This window comes from Xyrauchen texanus, chromosome 15 (genome assembly GCF_025860055.1).
Source record: "Xyrauchen texanus isolate HMW12.3.18 chromosome 15, RBS_HiC_50CHRs, whole genome shotgun sequence".
NCBI lineage: Eukaryota > Metazoa > Chordata > Actinopteri > Cypriniformes > Catostomidae > Xyrauchen > Xyrauchen texanus.
In genome coordinates this window covers 3,642,098-3,664,628 of record NC_068290.1, presented here as the reverse complement: position 1 = coordinate 3,664,628, position 22,531 = coordinate 3,642,098, and the positions used below count along the sequence as shown (strand labels likewise).

General features: G+C 38.3%; 2 protein-coding genes across 2 annotated transcripts in view; both read right to left on the bottom strand.

The window, feature by feature from the left end:
* Positions 1-20,806, bottom strand: part of nek10 (NIMA-related kinase 10) — a 28,050-nt gene extending 7,244 nt beyond the window's left edge. Inside the window, exons 1-26 of the mRNA XM_052143260.1 lie at positions 20,680-20,806; positions 20,196-20,288; positions 19,539-19,643; positions 19,397-19,457; positions 18,180-18,286; positions 17,995-18,093; positions 17,832-17,916; positions 15,461-15,502; positions 15,295-15,373; positions 15,115-15,182; positions 13,205-13,284; positions 13,034-13,120; positions 11,875-12,099; positions 9,192-9,331; positions 8,280-8,341; positions 8,121-8,195; positions 7,954-8,018; positions 7,668-7,770; positions 7,348-7,476; positions 7,123-7,260; positions 6,741-6,786; positions 4,920-5,041; positions 4,724-4,826; positions 2,085-2,160; positions 1,811-1,940; positions 1,109-1,179 (exon numbers count right to left, since the gene is read on the bottom strand). Of these exons, the coding sequence (XP_051999220.1) occupies positions 1,109-1,179; positions 1,811-1,940; positions 2,085-2,160; positions 4,724-4,826; positions 4,920-5,041; positions 6,741-6,786; positions 7,123-7,260; positions 7,348-7,476; positions 7,668-7,770; positions 7,954-8,018; positions 8,121-8,195; positions 8,280-8,341; positions 9,192-9,331; positions 11,875-12,099; positions 13,034-13,120; positions 13,205-13,284; positions 15,115-15,182; positions 15,295-15,373; positions 15,461-15,502; positions 17,832-17,916; positions 17,995-18,093; positions 18,180-18,286; positions 19,397-19,457; positions 19,539-19,615 (2,270 nt within the window). The 5' untranslated portion in view covers positions 19,616-19,643; positions 20,196-20,288; positions 20,680-20,806. The remainder of the gene's footprint in view (positions 1-1,108; positions 1,180-1,810; positions 1,941-2,084; positions 2,161-4,723; positions 4,827-4,919; positions 5,042-6,740; positions 6,787-7,122; positions 7,261-7,347; positions 7,477-7,667; positions 7,771-7,953; positions 8,019-8,120; positions 8,196-8,279; positions 8,342-9,191; positions 9,332-11,874; positions 12,100-13,033; positions 13,121-13,204; positions 13,285-15,114; positions 15,183-15,294; positions 15,374-15,460; positions 15,503-17,831; positions 17,917-17,994; positions 18,094-18,179; positions 18,287-19,396; positions 19,458-19,538; positions 19,644-20,195; positions 20,289-20,679) is intronic.
* The window catches only part of LOC127655440 (free fatty acid receptor 3-like), a 526,022-nt gene that overhangs the window by 6,042 nt on the left and 497,449 nt on the right, over positions 1-22,531 (bottom strand). The gene's annotated exons all lie outside the window — the stretch shown is intronic.

Here is a 22,531-nt window from a genome sequence, read left to right as displayed (position 1 = left end):
TCTATTGGGTTGAGATCTGGTGACTGTGGGGGCCATTTTAGTACAGTGAACTCATTGTCATGTTCAAGAAACCAATTTGAAATGATTCGAGCTTTGTGACATGGTGCATTATCCTGCTGGAAGTAGCCATCAGAGGATGGGTACATGGTGGCCATAAAGGGATGGACATGGTCAGAAACAATGCTCAGGTAGGCCGTGGCATTTAAACGATGCCCAATTGGCACTAAGGGGCCTAAAGTGTGCCAAGAAAACATCCCCCACACCATTACACCACCACCACCAGCCTGCACAGTGGTAACAAGGCATGATGGATCCATGTTCTCATTCTGTTTACACCAAATTCTGACTCTACCATCTGAATGTCTCAACAGAAATCGAGACTCATCAGACCAGGCAACATTTTTCCAGTCTTCAACTGTCCAATTTTGGTGAGCTCTTGCAAATTGTAGCCTCTTTTTCCTATTTGTAGTGGAGATGAGTGGTACCCGGTGGGGTCTTCTGCTGTTGTAGCCCATCCGCCTCAAGGTTGTGCGTGTTGTGGCTTCACAAATGCTTTGCTGCATACCTCGGTTGTAACGAGTGGTTATTTCAGGCAAAGTTGCTCTTCTATCAGCTTGAATGAGTTGGCCCATTCTCCTCTGACCTCTAGCATCAACAAGGCATTTTCAGCCCACAGAACTGCCGCGATACTGGATGTTTTTCCTTTTCACACCATTCTTTGTAAACCCTAGAAATGGTTGTGCGTGAAAATCCCAGTAACTGAGCAGATTGTGAAATACTCAGACCGGCCCGTCTGGCACCAACAACCATGCCACACTCAAAATTGCTTAAATCACCTTTCTTTCCCATTCTGACATTCAGTTTGGAGTTCAGGAGATTGTCTTGACCAGGACCACACCCCTAAATGCATTGAAGCAACTGCCATGTGATTGGTTGATTAGATAATTGCATTAATGAGAAATTCAACAGGTGTTCCTAATAATCCTTTAGGTGAGTGTAAATATGAAACTGCCCAAAACATTCATAGTATTCTGACCAAAATCACTTTTCTTAACATTTTCTGAACTTGTAAGTGGGAACTTTTCTGGAAATAAAAATAAAATCTTACCATTCAATCATGTCTGTTACCCTTTGAGAGAAGCCTTTGTCTTCTATTGGCTCGTAGACCGCTTCCACGATCTAAAAAAATCACAGCTGAATATTTTTGATATTTCATCGTAACAAGGTTAAGGTTGGGAAAGGAGGAGGCGGGAACCTGCTGAACAGTCAAAATAATATTTCATTTCAACAAAAAGACACAACACAAACACACATGGCAGCTACATGTGGCTCTCTCTCTCTCGAACTGCCACGTCCCGCTGCACTTATCCCTCTCCTCGGCTGGTTAGCCCGATTGGGCTTAGCTGTGACTACGCACAGGCAGGGAACCCCAAGCATGACGTACATCAAGGCATTCTGGCAGGCTTTTCCCTGCCTCTCTAGAGCTGGGGAGGGGGACGAGGAGAGGGAAAGGGCAAGGCAGAGTGACAGTGAGAGAGAGAGAGAGAGAGAGAGAAAACATCCACACACGGCCCCGCCCTCCTCCTCGTCACATTCATATATTGAAAAAATATATATGAAGAAGCTTAAAATGGAGCAGGCTACTTTTGAAATGTAGCTTGTTGTGTGTTCATGGTTATATTTATGGTAATATTATTACATTTCAATGTTTGATTTTAAGGCTATATGAAAAATGTCTCTTATAAAAATAAATAGGAAACAAAGCAATGCCTCTATAGATTTATTTCTATATAAACTAAAGATCAGTCACCTTGGTAGCGAGCGACAGCATGTTTGCACTGTAGAACGGAGGTGTCAGAGTTACCAACTGATAGAGGATACAGCCTGCAGCCCAAACATCTGCCTTCTCACCGTACGGCTCATTTTTCACAATCTCTGGACTGACACACACACACACACACACACACACACACACACACAATAAACACATATGCTCAAACACTTCACCTCAAACTCCAACAAATGTTCACCAGGTCTTGGCAGGTATTCAGAATGTCTAAGTAAAATTTGATTTCGGGACACACCAGCAATACAGTATTGTTCCAACGACTGACGTCAGCTTACTGTTCTCCTGTTTCTGTTTTGCAAGACCAAAGTCAGCTGGAATAAAAGATAATCTTGGTTATTACGTTTTTTATACATGTACGGTGTCAAGAAAAAGTATGTGAACCCTTTGGAATTAGCTGGTTTTCTGCATTAATTGGTCATAAAATGTGATCTCATATTCATCAAAGTCACAAATGTAGACAAACACAATGTGCTTAAGCTGACAGCACACAAACAATTATATTATTTCATGTCTTTATTGAACACATCCCATTAAACATACACAGTGTTGTGGAAAATGTAAGTGAACCCTTGGATGTATTAACTGGTTGATCCTGCTTTGGCAGCAATTAACTCAACCATACATTTCCGATAGGAATTTTGGAGCATTCTTCCTAACAGAACTGCTTCAGTTCAGACATATTCTTGGGATATCTGGTGTGAACGGCTCTCTTGAGGTCATTCCGCAGCATCTCTGTTGGGTTAAGAGTGTAAAAATGGTCTTTGGCAAACTTCAAGCACGCAGCAATGTTTTTGTTGAAAAGCAGCGGCTTCCTTCATAGTGTCCTGCCATGAACACCACACCTGTTTAATGTTTTCTGTATAGTAGACTCATGAACAGAAATGTTAACCAGATCCAATGATTTCTTCAAGTCTTTATCTGTCTCTCTAGGGTTCTTTTATACCTCATTGAGCATTCTGCGGGGTGCCCTTTGAGTCATCTTGACAGGATGGCCACTTCTAGCGAGAGTACCCATAGTACTAAATCATCTCCATTTATAGACAATTTGTCTAACTGTGGACAGATATATATCTAAGCTCTTCGAGATAACTTTGCAACCCTTCCCACTTTTATGCAATGCAACCATTCTTGATCGTAGGTCTTCTGAAATCTCTTTTTTGTGAGGCATGTTCCACATCAACAGATGCTTCTTGTGAATAGCAAACTTAATGTTTGAGTGCTTTTCATAAGTCAAAGTAGCTCTAACACACACCTCCAATCTAGTTTCATTAATTTGGATGCCAGGATTGCCAACTCCTGACTCTAATTAGCCACTAGCCATTAGAATCATTGTGAATGTTTGAATGATGTATTCAATATGTATAAAAACAATACAATAACTTGTGTTATTAGTTAAAAAAAAAGTGTGTTTGTTTATTATTGTAACTTTGTACAATAAATATAACTATGTAAACCAGATTTAAGACAAATTTATATATAAATGCAGGTAATTCCAAAGGGTTTACACACTTTTTCTTTCCACTGTATGAAAAGACTAGCTTGAGTATGAATTTCTGCTAAGAAACATAGTAACTTGGCACATTAATATAGATTGTGCAGTCACAGGTGTACGTTAATCAGCATTTTAAACAGCTTCAAACACAACCCATCCAATCAGAATTGACAGTCAGAGGAACTATACATTTTATATAGTCTTTTTAGAAGGGCATGTGGGTGTTTCTTCAACATCAGGCACTCTTGTTTATTTAATGTGTCTACTAGCAATGCCCAACAGTGTATGTACATGCATCATAGGACAGGAGATTTATGTCATTTTTTATTTTGTTTTCCTGAAAGTCATGAAAATTCCCAGCACAGTGTCATTTCCAGCACATCTCAAATTCTGTATTGTGATTAAAAGTATTCTGTGCTGTAAATGACGCTGATGGAAATGACATTTTTAATGTTTATAAAATATAATTCCACGACTTCTTTGTCTTGCCAAGGCCAATTTCATTGCTAACACTTTATGTATCTTTAATACACAAAATTAAATGATATTTTCACACATGTTTTGCATAATTTGGAAAATGACAGCTTGATTGGAAATGACGCCCAATGGAAATAGTCTGCTCACAAGTGATATTTCCCTTGATTTTTCTTTGTTTTGTCTCATATTTCATCTCACGTATGCTTTTCACTGACACTTCTGTCCACTTTTGAAAAAAAAATTTTAGGGGCAAAATGGTAAATGGTCTGCACTTATATAGTGCCTTTTTAACCTTAGCGGTATTCAAAGCGCTTTACACTGTGACTCATTCACCCATTCATTCACCAATGATGGCAGAGCTGCTATGTAAGGTGCTAGCCTGCCATTGGGAGCAACTTGGGGTTCAGTGTCTTGCCCAAGGACACTTCGGCATGTGGAGTCATATGGGTTGGGAATCAAACCGCCAACCCTGCGATTAGTGGCCGACCCGCTCTACCACCTGTGCCACAGCCGACCCGCTCTACCACCTGTGCCACAGCCGGCCCACAGCCAAAAATTATTTGGTGTGATGAAAATTATGCCACAACTGTGGGACAGTCATAGATTGCGGAAAATTTATAGAAATAATTTTCACAAAAAATTATTGAAATTTGTTTAGATTATCCTAGTTTTAAACATGACTAATTTGTATTTTTATAATGTATTTTTATTTAAATGTCAGGAACAAGGCAAAAACTATCAAATCTATGGCCTGGTCAAATTTTTCCAATTTAATTTTAATGTAACAAAAAGAAAAAGTTGCCCGAATGAAATTGGCAAGTTGAGAAAACACCCATGTACAACTTTATTAATAATATGACGTGTGTAAAAATTGACATAAGACATAAAAGATCATGTCAACTCACTGATGGTGACTTTATCTCTCTCTCCGAGCATGATATTATTGGGAGTGAGATCTCGATGGAGGATCCGTTTCACCTTGTGTAAGTATCTCAACGCCAGACATATCTGTGAAGGGTTCAATATCAAGCGAGATTATTCTCTTTTCACTGTCTTTTTGCTTCTTGTTCAGATAAAGTCTGCAGCAGGTCAGTTCTTCACCTGTATGAAGATGTTCCACACTCTCTCCTCAGTGAACGTCTGCTGTTTCTCTTTGAGAGAGTTGAAATGGTCCGCCAGTGGAGCTCCTTCTATCAGTTCCATCACAATGTACAGTTTATCAGCTGAGACCGAACAAAACAAGTTATTAGTTGTTATTTTTAACTTTCCTTATAAACACATAATCAATCATGTATGACATATGAATGGGCTGGTAAGCTTAATGCATGCTGTGTAGTCTATTAGACAACATCACCTTACATTACAGGTGACAGAAACCTGATATAGAGCTACTCACGCAGACCTGAACTTTTTGTGCGCAAAACACGATGACAGTAACAATCAAAAGATAATATTTTGATCATGAATTGGTAATTTTGAGCATAAAATGATATTCAGACTGCACAAAACAAGAATTAACCAAATGTAACAACAACATCAACAATAAAAACGGTGTAAATAAACTTGCAAAGAATGAAACCATCCAAGCTCATTAATTATTCAAGCTTAGTGCATGCTGGGAACACCAGCTTAAGTAAAATGTACTTATATTTATTTTCTAATTTGAATCAATAGGTAAATAAAATAACTATAATTTCTACTTTAGGACTGACACATGACACACTGTAAAAATAACAAACAATCATGAATATTATTTACTTTTTACATGTTTGAATTGAGTATAAATGTTGATTTTACTTAAAGGATTAGTTCAGTCAAAAATGAAAATTCAGTCATTGTTTACTCACAACTGTGTGGTTAAAATACAATATGACTTTCATTCCTTTTCTTAACACAAAGAGAGAAATTGTGTAATATTCTGAATACTCTGAAAAAGAAGGCTGGGCATAGAAATGCATCAATTCTTTGACTACAAACTCTTCAGACATGTTTAGTAAGCTCTGTTCTCTGTTTTGTGTGCAGCTGTGTTGTGTTATGTTGTCACTATCGCTGTGGTGGACCTGTTTTTAGATAAACAAACAAGTTTTCGCTCGAGCGCCCCAATGCCGAGATGGTTCTGCGTGAACTGTTGCTCTCGTGTCCTATCAGGAGATCAACGGTCAATGAACATTTTCACTAAATAATACATTAGATTTCAGTTTAATTCTCACCAAACCTCATGGTATGCTTTCATAACAATCATGAGTCTCATGGAATCATTTATTAGAATTCTGAATGATACTTTTGTGTTCTTTTGAAGCTTGATGAGGTGGTCACAATAAACGGCCATTGTATGACATCACTGAGCACAATTTTTGCTTTTTTTTTTTCACAATTTCTCTCTTTGTGTTCAGAAAAAGAAATAAAGATAAATATATGGTTATAACAACACAGGAGTGAGTAAACAATGACTGAATTTTCATTTTTGGGTGAACTATCACTTGTTCACGCTTTAAATATTCAATGTCGAAAATCTTTTCTGCTGTTTATTTCACCACAAAATATCTATATTTTTTTAGTGTGAGAGTTTTTCCATTTAAACCTGGAAATAAATCGTTTTTAGGAAATACAAATACATTTACCTTTTTTTTATTTATTTTTATTTGTCCATTTTAGTGATGTAAAACGAAGAATAAATATGCATGATTTCGCACTATTTCTAGTTCACTAAGTAAATTTGTGACAAAGCACAATTCTTACATTTTTCAGATCAACTTTTCACTCAGTTAATAAATTAATTTCCAATTAAACATTTTGCATTAAACAAGAAAAAGTAAAAATAGAAGCATTTTAACCAGTCCTCTCAGACTTTTGAACACCACTGTATAGTCAACTCGAAATAATATTTATATATGAGAACAGAGGTCACAAAATGATACTTACTTTCTAAAAATGTTTTGAAGTATTTTACAATGTTTGGGTGTGACATCTGAAAGAAATTCAAAAGTTTTTGAAAATAATTATAAAACACTCTATTTTTAGGACCAATGAAGCCATTTCAAATGCTGATAATCCTGTGACTGCACTTTCTATATTAATGCATTGCATGATTGGCAACTGTAATCAGCCTACAGTTAGGCTAATGAACTGTATTACTTGGTGGAAATAATGATGTATTCCAATGAATACTATTACATTTATACTATAAAATCTAAATAAACATAGGTATATTCTATCGTATTGTTGTTGCACCATTTTATTATAGCAGTAAACCACTCAAAGTTTTGAGTTAAAGTGATTTTACTCCAGTTCTCTGTTTTTGAACCTGTTCTTTAATGATGGTCAGCTCAGAAACAATCTTCTCCACACTTCTGTCTCTTGAGCACTTGTCTTTGCCAAAGGCAGGATTATGAAAGTTAACCTCCTTCAGTGCAAGATAGTTCTGCCCGCTCTGCTTACGGACCTGTGCAACAAAAATGACCGTGAATGAGTCCATTTAACTGTCAACTAATAATGTGGGATAATATCTACAGGAATAAATCAGCTTCACCTTAAAGACGCTGCCGAAAGCACCACTACCCAGATGATCCAAAACCGCATAACCGTTGATAACTCTCAGCGGAGGGCGATTCTGATTCACCGTCTCTATGTTTTCCCTGAGAACATCCAACTCTTCCTCCTACAGATAAACCAACTCATAGTGTAAACATTTCAAGAGGTTTGACATTTGTCCTCTAAATGAAAAGCTATTTCTTAGTGCAGAGCTATAGGAATAGTTTGCCCAAAAATAAAGATTCTGCCATTATATTTACATGTTCAAGTCAAAAGATCTAAGTCAGGGTAAGTCTACAAACATCATCAGTATCTTACTGAAAAGAGGGCGATTTTTTCCTGCAGTGGTTCATACGCAGCAATATCTCTTACATAATGTCCAACATCAATAAACATCTCAAACACCTCTAGGGTAAACAGTCTGAAACAAACAAACAAACAAACAAACAAACATTGCTATAAAAATGCGTGTGGACTCCATTCAAAGATATCATTTGTATTATGATATTAGAAATATTCCTTTATAATTGTAATAAATGCATGAATAACAATTTTTAATTTCTAAATAAAACAAATTGAAAGAAAATGGAAAAAATACGGATACCTTTTAAAATGATGTCTATTGCGTTCCATACTAAAAAGGAAACGTAGAGCCCTGAAAGCGTAACACTTTAGAAAATAAGCAAAAAATGAAAAAGCGATTAATATATTTCATATAAACCGTTTTAAAGTTGTAAATCACTTTTGCATGTATTCACCAGAGTGACATACCTGTAGAGATCTTGCCTGAGGTCCGTTAAAGCTTTGTGGCAATATCAGTTTGCTGATTACATACACACCATTCTCCTAAAACCAAATGAAAGCATGAAACCCTCAGTGGGATTCAAGAGGAAATAGAACGTGTATAACGAGTGAGAATAAGTGTGCTACCTGCACTACGTTACGTGCTGTTGTGTCATCCAAAACAAGCTCAGTGATCGCAGCACAGCATGCTGGGAACAGGGACAGGGATTCAAAGAATATTCCAGGTTTAATATAAGTTAAGCTCAATCGACAGCATTTGTGCATAATGTAAAACTAGTGTAAAGCATAGTGTAAAACTAGTCCCTCCTTTTCTTTAAAAAAAGGAATAATCGCCAGTCGGAAGACGGGGACACAACCCATGTTTTTTAGGGTTGTTTTAAGATTCAGGAATTTTGGTTGAGGATCCAACCTTTTTGTGTGTGATGTATTGGACACTCAGTTTTCATTTAGCCCCAGACTGTGTATTTTGGGTGATGGAGGGGGTCCTGACTATAGGAGACAAATACATGAAGAGCTGGGTCCTAACCAGCATGATGATTGGTAGACAGATATTCCTTAGGGGATGGAAGTCAACTGATGCACCCACATTTTGTAAGTGGTGCATCGAGTTGGGTAAAGTGGCAGCTTTTGAGGAGATGGCTTCCAGACGGCAAGGGAACCTGTTGATTCAGAGAGAGATTGCGGAGAGTAGCATGAGCCTCCACATGCTGTGAGTCTCCGCAGCGTCATGCACAATGACCACGTGATAAGATGCACAGATTGACAGTCTCAGAAGCGGAGGTAACTGAGACCTGTCCTCCGCCACCCGGATTGAGGTGAGTAAACGCGCCACCACGAGGACCTACTAAGTAGTGGGAATTGGGCGTTCCAAATTGGGGAGAAAAAGGGGATAAAAGAAAAAAAAGAAAAGGAGGGACGAGTAAAATACATTTATTTGGGTTGAGTGATCTTAACTTGTATTGAACACGGAATATTCCTTTAAACCGTGCGTTCAGTGTTAATCTATTTCATTTTAATACAAATGATCTCTCTTCACACCTGCCTGTAGATTCATGGTGTTCTCTGCAGTCTCTTGAGGGCTCACCTCCGCTAACACGTGCCGTCTGTGTATTCTGCCTGCTGCGTTAGCACTGGAGAGAGTGTCTACGGTGGAGCGATCGGACACATACACGTGCTCACTGGAGAGAAAATGTTGCACGACTTCAAATAAAGGCTGTCAACATGTTCATTACAATGAATAAATCACATATTTAAAGGTGCACTGAGTAGTATTTGCATGTACAGTATGTTGTGCTGACACCTAGCAGCGTAGATGCATGCATCATGCAAAAACAGAAGTTCCCAGTTACTGAAGTCATTGTAAACAATTTGCTATTCACAGTCAGTCATAATTCATGTATTCCTTGAGAGAAAGCAGCTGTTCTCCTTTTTGCGAGGTGCTGAAACCTGTGAGTCATCAATCTGCATGTGTACAGTGATCAACAATTAAGGGGGGATCTACTGCCCCACTCTGTTTGCCTCAAGCTCCTCTGGAAACTTCTGATGCCCCGCCCGATCATTACCGGCACTGTTCAGTATAAAGGGCGTTTTCAGACATTTCACTCATAATATTTATTCCAAAACAGGGGCTAAAATTTTTACAATGTTGCTATTCTCCTTGGCTCAGTTCACTTTCACAAGGCAACATTTCAAAACAGACCAAAACTGTGTAATGAAAGGCTCGTGTGAGCAAACTGTCCCCCCATTGGTCAGAATATAAGTGAGCTGTTCAAATGCTCCAAACGAGCCAGGTGTGAAAATGCGTACCAAGTGTACCACGGGACAGATCGACAAATTAAATTGCGAAATGGATTGCTTTGGACTGTATGCCAGTGATAGGCTAAACAACATATTGACTTCTAAAGCCACTATTTGTAATGTCTATTTAACCCTTCAGGCTCGGATGGAATTATTATCATCAATATATAAATAACTACAGTCTTGACCGAAACAAAATAGGTATTGTTTGAAAGTTTAGAAGCTCTACTTTCCAATGCATATAGGCATTATGACCACAACTGAACAAGTGCTTTGAAATTTGCTGACAAATCAGAAGTGTTCTGATTTTATCATTTATAAAAGAAAATTGCACTGTACATATTACTGCAATCAGTCAAATCATCAAACTTATCAAATAGCCATGTGTCATAAGTTGTTCGAAAACTCTCGAGTAGAATACAAGCAGCCTATTTGTTTTACTCATAGACAAAAATATAGCGAGTCTTTGACCATTTTGCTGGTGTTGCTTATATGTCGCGTTTTCACTTTATGAACCATAAACAGAACATAAAAAAATCACATATTACTTAGGTGATTATCTTTCAAACGAGTCCACACACAAGGTAATCGGATGCCTAGATCTTTAGATAATCCACATGAAGCACAGTGTAATGGTTACCCTGTCTTGTCCCTCTGTTGCCCTTTGTTTGTAATTTTGTCACTTTTGGTATTTCTTAGTTTTCACTTTAGTCCCTTATTTAACTCCACAGTCCTCTGTTAGCGTTCGTGTTCACTGTTCATTGTTTACACCTGCCCTTGTTAATTTGCCTTTGGTTTCTGTTAATCACCTTGTTATCTTGTTTGAGTTCTGTTCTTTCATTGGCCCCTTTTCCCATGTTTGTGTATTTATACCCCGTGTCTTTGTTCAGTCTTTGTCGATCGTTGTTTGATGTTAGCCTGATGTGTGCTTCTCTCCCTTGTTCCCTGTTTGTCTCTACCGTGGTTACCTTAACTAGTTTATGTTTCTTTTCCCCCTCGTGGGTTGTTCTTTTGTTCATTTTGTGTTTTCTGATTAAATAAACTCAAACTGTGTTTGGATCCGCATCTCCTCGTCAGCCTCGTTATTCAAACGTTACACACAGTGTTACATGTGGCCACCAGGTGATGGCGCCAAATACATGACACAGCCTCAATGATGACTCGAATGGCACAGAATGAAACTCACTCTGTGAAATCAAATTTTTTAAATCATGTCTACATGCTATGCAAACTTTTAGTCATTGTTGTCTTTGCATGTGTAATTAGATTTTATGTACAGTAATTATGTTTTATTTGTTTGGAGAAGCTTTTTTTTTTCTTTGTCGTATCAAAACAAATTTTGTGAAACAAAATATTTTTCTCAGATACAGTTGACATGATTGGAAACTAAACAAAAGCAGTTTTTCAGAGTCACCTTATTTACACCCAGAGATATATAATGACAAATTAGAAAAATAAGAAAAAAAAGGTAACATTTTGGCTTAATTTGAATTTTTTCAGCAGTTTCTTAGGCTGAGAGTCTCAGAATTTATCATAATCTATATCATTAAAAAATGTGAAAAGTTTTCTTTACAACAATACCAAACACCTTTTTTTTGTTGTTGTTTGTTTTGTATAGCCTTTAATTTTGGGTATGCCAATGAATCAGGAAATCTTTAAAAAGACCTTCAGAGCTTAAAGGGTTAATGCATTAGTCATCTGCCACAACAATGTAATATCTTTGATTTTTCTTCATTTGGGGGCTTTTCCTCAGCAAATATTGATGTTTTCAATTTGTAAACATTGTGATTAGTTTAATTAGTTAATCAGCATATCATGTAATCCATTTGATTACAGTTTTTAATCGATTGACAGCATTAACAATAACATATGTTGCTTTGTCAAGCCAGCATAATCCATGTGAACAGACTGCATTGAGACGTACCCATGCAAGACGCGCAGCAGTTGTTGCACGCCCCCCCATGCTCGGATCTCAGCGCTGGACTCTGAATCCTGACACAGCTGCACGAGGACCCACACGGCGCTCCACAGCAGCTTGATGTGTTCAGCGTGCAGGAGACTGAGCAACACAGGCACCCCGTCACACTGACGCAGCTGCTCTCTGACGCGCTGAACGCAACACAGCAACCGCAACAGCTCTGCACTCAACCTGAGAAAACAAACATACAAATGCATGATGGAGAAATACAGGAGGAGTTAACATACATGGACATGTTTTTAATCAAGATTTAAAGGTGAAGTGTGTCATTTCAGTGCCACTAGTGTCTAATTTTCAAACAGGTTTCCTGAACACTCTCCCCAAACAGACATACAGTCTCACCCAAGAAGTTGGTTGAAATGCTAAAATAAGAAAATAAACAAAGGAATATTTCTGTGCACCACAAAACCACTCCGTTTACATTTTTCTGTAAAAACCAGGGCTGGACTGGTAATCTGGCATACCGGGCATTTTCCCGGTGGGCTGATGCACTTTGGGGCCATTCAGGGACGGACTGGCCGTCGGGAGAACCGAACACCAGTGTGGGTCGGATGAGAAACGGGCCGAATGGGCCGTGACAAGGTAATTAGTACAGTAATCTAATTACACTGTAGAAAATGTAATTAGTAGTTAATAATATTTTTAGATTAACTTACATAACACTGAGCACGACTGAATCACGCTCTGGAGCACACTGACCGTACGTGTCCACTGGTGTGTCCACAGTTTTAAATTAATTCAATTGACAATCTACCTCGCGAGCGTGGAGCTCTGCTCCCATTGGATTGAATGGAAAACGTTTGCTTCCCTTCGCTCACCACGAGCCAGAGGACACCCGGCATAATGTGTGCTGAGGCGGTTCGCACACTTTATTCGCCCTGCACAGATGCATTAAATTTGCTTCGCCAGTGGTTCTGAGTCGCCTGACATTCATAATAATTTTCAATGCAGGAATAACTCTGAAAAGGTCACCTGCCAAAGTTGCTGGTAAGAGTGATGGAGTTGCCCGCCACTGCCAATTTTTACCCGCATTTAGCGGGTGTTTTTACAGCATTCATTGACACACAGAGAAAATTCCTAGTTGAAAAAAAAAATAGTTGTGTACCTTTTGGATAACATGTCATATTCTTGCAATACCACTAGAAGATGCTCCACCACGGACAGCTCCCCGATATTCTCTTTGCATTCTTGACTAAACAAGAAGTGGAATTATGGACAAAAGCCAAAGAAGCTAATGTAATCACTATATATTTGTATCACTTTGATGTAAAAGTACCTTTCAGCAAGTGTTGTGAGAGCCAGGAGCGCTCCTAACACCACACTACTGTCCCGCGTGGACAGCAGCCGCACAAGAGTCTATGTGATAAATACAACAAGATATTTACATTTTCCAAACAAAATTTGAGTAGTGCTTGCCAAAACTCGCCACCATGATGCTACGGTGTTGTGGGTGGTTGCCAGGAAGTTTCTAAGTAGTTGCTAGGGTGTTGCTATGTAGTTTCCAATGTGTTCTACGGGTACATGTTTGCTGGAGCATTGGTATATGGTTAATAGTGTTTAGAATGGTTGTTAGCATGTTGCTAGGTGGTTGCTAAGGTGTTTAAATATTTTAAGTGCATTACTATGGGGTTGCTAGGTCTTTCAGAGTGGTTGTAAGTGTTTCTATTTGGTTGCTAGGGTGTTCAAATGGCTTTTAGTGTGCTGCTTAACATTGCTATGTGGTTCCTAGGGTCTTCTACAGGTAGGTGGTAGCTAGGGCATTGGTAGGTGGTTACTGAGGGGTTATTAGTGTGTTGCTAGGTGGTTTTACTAATGTGTTGAAATGTTTTTGGGTGCATTGCTATGTGGTTGCTAGAGTGTTCGGAGTAGTCTTTAGTATGTTGCTGTGTGGTTGCTAGGATGTTCAGCGTGGTTTTAGTGTTTTGCTAGGTGGTTGCTAGGGTGATCTCATGGTTTTTATTGTGTTGCTACAGTATGTGGTTGCTAGGGTGTTTGAAGTGGTTAAACTAGTGTGTTGCTATGAGGTTGCTAAGTTGCTGCTGCACAAACTTTGTGAGGGGTGGTATGCACCGAAGTTTAATACTTAGGGTTTGTTCAAATCTCTAATCGTAACAGGAATATCCCTAATACTACTAATAAACAATAAACTACAATCTGCTGTTTAACCTTGTGAGACCCCACGTTCAAATGCGTGGATGTTGTATTTTGGCTTTACTATACACAAAACATAATTTCATTTTATTTAAACCAACTGATCTCAGTTCAGGAGACTCTATGCTGTCAGGAAAGGGTTCAAATTTAGATACACGGAGTCATGAGGCAAAACAACATGGCGCCAACCACAAAACAAAATATTGAAACCTGTTTGAGTCCAAAAATTAGAGTCTTTAGTTTCATCCGATATACCATTTTAAAAATTGTAGCAATTTATCCCAAAACGGCACGCTGTTAAACGCAATGAACACATTCGTGTATGCTCAGTTTCAGTTAAAATATCCAATTTACTAGTGTATTATCACTCTATGAGTGCATACATTTCGAACTGTTCTGAGACCAGTGCAGAAAGACAGCACACTGGAGGTCAAATCATTCACTAAACAGGGAGCAAGGGAGCATCCTACAGCTCTCTATGCAGTCAAGTGCATTCACTCTGATCAAAAGTTCAGTTTCAGCTGCAGATGATGTTTGGATCACTCAACATGTTTGACACACATGGGACAATGATCATCAGTACATAGATTCACCATTTATAATGTATCATTTTATTTTAACATGGTTGGCAGTGATTGGACGATGCTGGACATTAATTTGCATCAGAATTAATTATGCTAATTTCTGATATAATGTCTGTAATGTCTGAAAAACATAAATAATCAACACTTCTGGAAACACAATAAACAATTTAATTTAAACAAATCGAACTTTCTATAGCTTGGTATTATTTAATATTTTGTAACTTAGCACCACTGTCCACATATGTGGGCATGCATTTTTAGGAAAACTATTTGGTCCCAAAAAATTTTTTTTTTTCTTTTGCATGTTTTTAAGGCGCTGCTAGTTAATAATCAAAAAGGGGAATGGAAAATGCACTTAACAGTCATGTAGGGGTCTCAGGAGGTTAAAGCATGATATGGATTGTAAAAATACATGACATTCTTCAAAATATTTCCTCTATGAAACACAAACCTTGTGTGCCCCACAATTAATAATCCACTGCCTTTGTTCATCGACTGAAGACAATTTCTGAATCATATCTGCATAGAGAAAGAAAATAGAGGGGAATACAATATCAATCACATTGGTCTTCTTCCGGTTTATTTCCAAAATGCATGGAAAAGGCAAGTACATTGCAGGATGTTGTCTCACATGTCATGGCAACCAGCTGCTCGATTTGAAGTGTGTCTTCTCTGCATTCTAGATAATTGGTCGCAACCGACTCCATGTACTTGATGTACATCAAATGAGAAAAACACAATGAATTTCCTCAAGCTAATGTTTATTTTCAGCATGTGAAAATTTTGAAAATCTTTACCTTCGCAAGTTGCCCAGCGCCTTGGAGTTCAAAGAAGACTTTCTAAAAGAGCATGCAGAAAAACATTTGGACATCATGTTTGTCCTCTAAAGTTGTTCAAACATCTAATGAAAATACAGTCATTGTTTACTCACCGCTGTGTTGTTATAACACTATAAGACTTTCTTTATTTTTCTGAACACAAAGGGAGAAATTGTGAAAAGAATTGTGCTCAGTGATGTCATACAACGGCAGATTATGGTGACCACCTCTTAAAGCTTCAAAAGAACACAAAAGTATCATCCAGAAGTCTAATAAAGACTCATGATTGTTATGAAGGCATACGATAAGGTTTGGTGAGAAACAAACTGAAATCGAATGAATTATTTAGTGAAAATGTTCACTGACCATTGATCTCCTGTGTGCATTCATGATAGGGCACGAAAGCAACAGTTCACACAGTCCCCTCGTGACATTGGGGCGTTCAAGTGAAAACTTAAAAACAGGTCCGCCACAGCGATTGTGACAACAGAACACAACACAGCTGCACACAAATCAGAGAACAGAACTTACTAAACATGTATGAAGAGTTTTTAGTCGAAGAATTGATGCATTTCTATGCCCAGCCTTATTTTACTGAATGGAGTACAGAAACATAAAGGAGGCTACAGGCAGCCGCAGCTACACCATGTCCTAACTTGACGGCAAACGACGTGCGATGAAAGGTATCTTTCCTATGTTAATCAGAGTTTTTATCCAGCCGTGATGAGCGACGGTACATTCTATCGATCGCTTATTTTCTATTTTTGGCATTGCACAAATAACTCTGTCTACTGTGAAGTGGTACCGGTCCAAAAATGTTCTCATAACAGTATGTTAAAGCCAGAATCTCATGAGTCGATTAAAAGCTACTTGATTTTGCCAGAGAATGCTACACCTACGGAATGTTTTCTCTAAAGCTGCTTACACACTACCAGCGACTTTGTCACTGCAGGTCGCCAGTGGCTGGCTATGAAGTCGCTAGTGGGCGTTCCCACTACTGGTTGCCTAGTAACGTTTATAAATGACATTCACGGATGTCATTCCATTGCTCTTGACAGCAAATCGCTTTTCTTGGCGCTAAAAGCAAACATTTTGGAGGGAAAAGACTAAATATAAATGGAATCAGTACATAAAATGCTTTATATCAAAGATGAATGAGAAATAAGGCGTGCTCTTTGCCATAGCGGCTGTTTATCTGTGGCGAAAACGCAAACGCCGGTCTGTCTGGGTCCACAAAACCATTAAATCTCGGAGTCAGCACGGCGAGTACCACCGGCTGGTGCAAGAGCTGTGGCTGGATTATACCATATCCATATCATAGAGCACTGGAACATTGCTAACAGCAAGAATTAGCCTTTCATCCATCTTTCCGTTACTGCAGGAGCTGAGAGAGAGAGAGAAAGGATCACGTGAGCTCTCCCATCTTCTCTCCTATTGGCTGTCGCTTCTGTTGTTCGCTCTTCATTTGAATAAAGTTGAACTTGTCTCAACTTTGTCGCGTCGCTGGACACGCTCACATCTAGTCGCCAACGGTCGCGACAGCTCGTGTTGCCGGAAGTCGCTGTGCTCTCATTGAAAATGAATGCGATGGAGTCGCTGTTGCGCGCGATGTCGCTGGCAGTGTGTACCCAGCTTGATACTCACCGTTTCAGAATGGAGAAGAAGAGACACACATTCCATTCCATTCCATTCCATCAGACATTCCCATTCCATCATAACAGGTAAGCACACAGACCTACTCCATCTCTCTCTTTGATTGAGGACTCCAGTTTAGAAAAATAAGGCTGGGCATAGAAATGCATAAATTCTTCGACTACAAACTCTTCAGACGTGTTTAGTAAGTTCTGTTCTCTGTTTTGTGTGCAGCTGTGTTGTGTTCTCTTGTCACTATCGCTGTGGAGGATCTGCTTTTAGATAAAACAAATACGTTTCTGTTTGAACGCCCCAAAGCCTCGAGGGGGCTGCGTGAACTGTTGCTCTATCATGAACGCGCTCAGACGCAGTTTCTCTAAATTATACATTAGATTTCGGTTTGTTTGCCACCAAACATTTTCATATTCTTTCATAACAATCAAGAGTCTCGTGGAATAATTTATTAGACTTCTGAATGATACTTTTGTGTTTGTTTGAAGCTTGAAGAGGTGGTCACCATAAACTGCCATTGTATGACATCACAATATAATTTTTTTTTTTTTCACAATTTCTCCCTTTGTGTTAAGAAAAGGATAGAAGGTCATATAGGGTTATAACAACTCAGGGATGAGTAAACAATGACTGAATTTGCATTTTTGGGTGAGCTATCACTTGAAATAGAACAAAACCGAACAATATAATAATTTTAGGGTCCTACTTGATGACTTGAATCTCTGATCAACAATCTCAAGCAATTCAGAACTCTTAAAACGTTGTCTGATGATGAATTTTCCAACCATTCACTGAAATCAAAAGAGACTTGTTTGAAGTGATCTATAAACTCATGAGATGACATCATCATAACAGGTAAGCATACAGACCTGCATCCGAGTCTGTTATCCATCAAGGCAGTGAAGATGTCCAGGAAGAGTTTGTGATGTGGCTGGTCGCTAAAACATCTTTGGTTTCTGTAGGCCACGCTGTTAACACCATGAACATTGGTTAAAACAAATCCAACAGAGCATGAGTAAACCCAGGTAACCAGAGTACAATCCATGCTGTGCACCTGAAGTTCTCCAGCTCAGACGCTTCAGTGCTTGGACCGATTTTCCGGTTGGGAACATTTGAGGAGATCCGAGATTTCAGTCCTTTAGACTGACTTACTGCTGAAACCTGAGATGGTGAGCAGGAATTAATCAGACATGTTATTTAGTGCAAATAATGCCATTCAGAGCGGAAGATGCAGAATTGTACTTAGATTTTGAATTTAAAGGGACAGTTCACACCAAAATGAACATTCATCATTTACTCACCCTCATGAAATCCCAGATGTGTGAGTTTCTTTCTTCTGCAGAACACAAATTAAGATTTTTAGAAGAATATCTCAGCTCTGTATGTCCATACAATACATGTATGGTGAATGGTGACCAGAAATTTGAAGGTCCAAAAAGCACATAAAGTAATCCATAAGATTCCAGTGGTTCAATCCATATCTTCAGAAGCAATATGATAAGTGTGGCTGAGAAACAGATCAATATGTACCATAAATCTCCACTTTCACTTTCACTTTCAAAATATGAAAGCGAAAGTGAAAGTGGAGATCAATAGTAAAAAGCACTTAAATATTGATCTGTTTCTCATCCATACCTATCATATCACTTCTGAAGACTCCACTGGAGTCATAAAGATTACTTTTATGCTGCTTTTATGTGACATTTGGAGCTTCAAAGGTCTGGTCACCATTCACTTGCATTGTATGGGCCTACAGAGCTAAGATATTCTTCTAAAAATCTTAATTTGGGTTCTGCAGAAGAAAGAAAGTCACACATCTCAGGTGACATGAGGGTGATTAAACAATGAGAGAATCTCACTTTAAGGAAGCAGAACTAAAATGGATTGAAATTCAAAGATATTCAGCTCAACTCAGTACAATCAGTAGATAAAAATGGTTACGTTGAACATTTATTGTTATCAGGTTATCTAAAAACTATGTGAATCACTTTTTTGGGTGCTATATGTCAAAATAAAAAAATGGCTGTGTTAATTGTTATACAAGTATTGAACTTAGAGAAATATTTCTAATGAATAATTAATTAGTCCAAATTAATTATGTAATTATTGCTGTTTTGTGTTGAAATAATTAAATTCCTTTTTTTATGTGACAGTACTGAATTTCTATTCCTCACAATAGTATTGTGAGAAATTATTATGATTTGTATTACAATAGTTTTCATGTATTATTACAATGATTTTACAACAAAAAACTATGATTTTTTTCTTTACCTGTTTTTTGGATAAAGGAGCTGTGATCAGAGATAGAAGCCTCTTTAGATCAAGAAGCTCCCTAAAAACAAATAATTATAATTAGCCCATAATTTATCACATAATAAATGATTAAAAAAAAGACATTCATAAATCTGCTTACTTTGGGTTTCGATTGGCGTCTTTGGGTTTTTGATGGGATTTAATCGGTCCTCTAGACTTTCTGTCTTGAAGAGGCATTTTAACACAATCTTCATCACTCACATTTCTGCTGATCAATCAGATGAGAAATACTTTTTAAAATCCTTATTAAAGATCATTTTCAGCCCTCTCCTTCTTCAAACAACAACATCATTCACTAAGGAAAACTTCTAATGAGCGTATTGCTTAATAATATATACAAATAAATAGACTTTTAAAACATGCACATACAGTGGCCCCACTAACATAATATTTAAAATGGTGCTTGAGCTTTTCTCAGAGCTAACATCACTTTCTGAACCATTTGGACTTTTAACAAAGTCTCTCAAGCAAGTAAGCCCACTGTTGACCATCCAGTCATGAAAGTGCAGCACCAATCTACTTGAATGGAGAAAGACCCAAATCTAAAAAACGGTAGGTCAAAATTATGATCAAAGAACATATTTCAAATCATCAATAAAATCTGACAACACTGGTATAATAAATTGTGCTCCTTTGCATCATATTTATTTATACGCTAAAAACGCAATTATTCCGGCTTTAATAACTAATGCGCATGCGCGATCTCAAGTTGATTGATAGGCGATATCTGTATCTAAAAGGTGATTGGTTAATTTACCTGTAAGGCGGGACTTCTTTTCTACATCCGCTGACCAATGGCTGCCGTCAGGCGTTCCAATTTCTCCCATTCATTTTAATAGAAGTGGTCCGCCTATAATACATTTTCTCTGCTTTTAATCTACTAGTATCTTGGAGATTTTTAATGGATGTATGATGCCAATTCCCCTCACACAGGTGTATGTCAGCATATTAACCATAGACATGTTCCACTAACAACCACAAAAAGTGTCACAATATTATATATATTGTGTTATCATTTTAAACATAATACATTTCATTTTGTGACAAGTTTTGCTTGGAAGTGTGCTTGTGCTATCTTTCTTTAAAATCAAATGCATCACAAAGGCCACTTATTATTATGAAATGTTATGTAATGCAATGGCATTCATACATTTGTAAGTGGTTTAAGTGTCTACATATTTTAAAAATGCTTCAGGACCGCTTCTTCATGGCTTTAAATGTTGTGAAATGTATCTTCTCACCTGAATGAATCGGAAGCATTCCACGGAATATATTCGCATGGTTTAAATTCAAGGTCGGCAGATATTTCTGTGTATTTTGAGAAGTCAAAACAGAGAAGCTCGAATCAAGTTGCACATTGGAATGCGAACACACACCTGTAACCAATGAGACGACGCGACGTTGAGGCGTCTGCAGTTACCATGGAGACACTCCACAACATACTCCTGGATGAATTTCTCTCTTGTGAACATTTATTTTACACACGAAAGTCACAACAAAAGACATACGTGTTGACGCATATAAAAAATAAATAGCCCAACAACAATCAAATATATTTAAATTAAATTAGATAATTAAATTAAATGTATTTAAAATCAAAATGATTTATTTCACTTAAATAAATTCATATATAATAAATAAAAAATTTAATATTACGTAAACAAAAATATTTGACATGTATATTTATTTTTATAATGTAATAAAAATAAAAATGTAAATTAATTACAAATATAATGTACATAATTTTATAAAATAATTCTATATATAATAAGATGATCCACACTCCTTTTCTCAAATTCTTATATACATTTATTCACATATTTTAACACAGGAGAATACACCCTGAACTGATAGAGCCCGGTGACTCAGTGGCCCAGTGATAAACATGCACCTGTTGAACGGTCGTTAAGACACCAACAGCTTATTAAAAACTTAGGACACTAAAGAGACCTTTCTACTGACTAAAAACACCAAATGAAAGATGCCCAGGGTTCCTGCTCATCTGCGTGAACATGCCTTAGGCATGCTGGATGGAGGCATGAGGACTGCAGATGTGGCCAGGGCAATAAATTGCAATGTCCGTACTGTGAGACGACTGAGACAGGAAGGACAGCTGATCATCCTCGCAGTGGCAGACCACGTGTGACAATACCTGCACAGGATTAGTACATCTAAATATCACACCTGCGGTACAGGTACAGGATGGCCACAACTGCCCGAGTTACACCAGGAATGCACAATCCATCCATCAGTGCTCAGACTGTCCGCAATAGACTGAGTGAGGCTGGACTGAGGTCTTGTAGGCCTGTTGTAAGGCAGGTCCTTACCAGACATCACCGGCAAAAACATCACCTATGGGCACAAACCCACCTTCACTGGACCAGACAGGACTGACAAAAAGTGCTCTTCACTGATGAGTCACGGTTTTGTCTCAACAGTGGTGATGGTCGGACGTGTGTTTATCGTCAAAGGAATGAGCGTTACACCGAGGCCTGTGCTCTGGAGCGGGATCGATTTGGAGGTGGAGGGTCTGTCATGGTCTGGGGCGGTGTGTCACAGTATCATCAGACTGAGCTTGTTGTCATTGCAGACAATCTCAATGCTGTGTGTTACAGGGAAGACATCCTCCTCTCTCATGTGGTGCCCTTCCTGCAGGCTCATCCTGGCATGACCCTCCATCATGACAATGCCACCTGCCATACTGCTCGTTCTGTGTGTGATTTCCTGCAAGACAGGAATGTCAGTGTTCTGCCATGGCCAGCGAAGAGCCCGAATCTCAATCCCATTGAGCACATCTGGGACCTGTTGGATTGGAGTGTGAGGGCTAGGGCCATTCCCCCCAGAAATGTACAGGAACATGCAAGTGCCTTGATGGAAGAGTGGGGTAACATCTCACAGCAAGAACTGGCAAATCTGGTGCAGTCTAGTCCATTCCTGTTAGTCACAAGTCTGTGAAACTTGTTCAGTTTATGTCTTAGTTGTTGATTCTTTATAAGTTCATACAAATGTTTACACATGTTAAATTAGCTGAAAGAAAGTGAGGAAGTTTCTTTTTTTGCTGAGTTTATATATACAATGGCGGCCAAAAGTTTG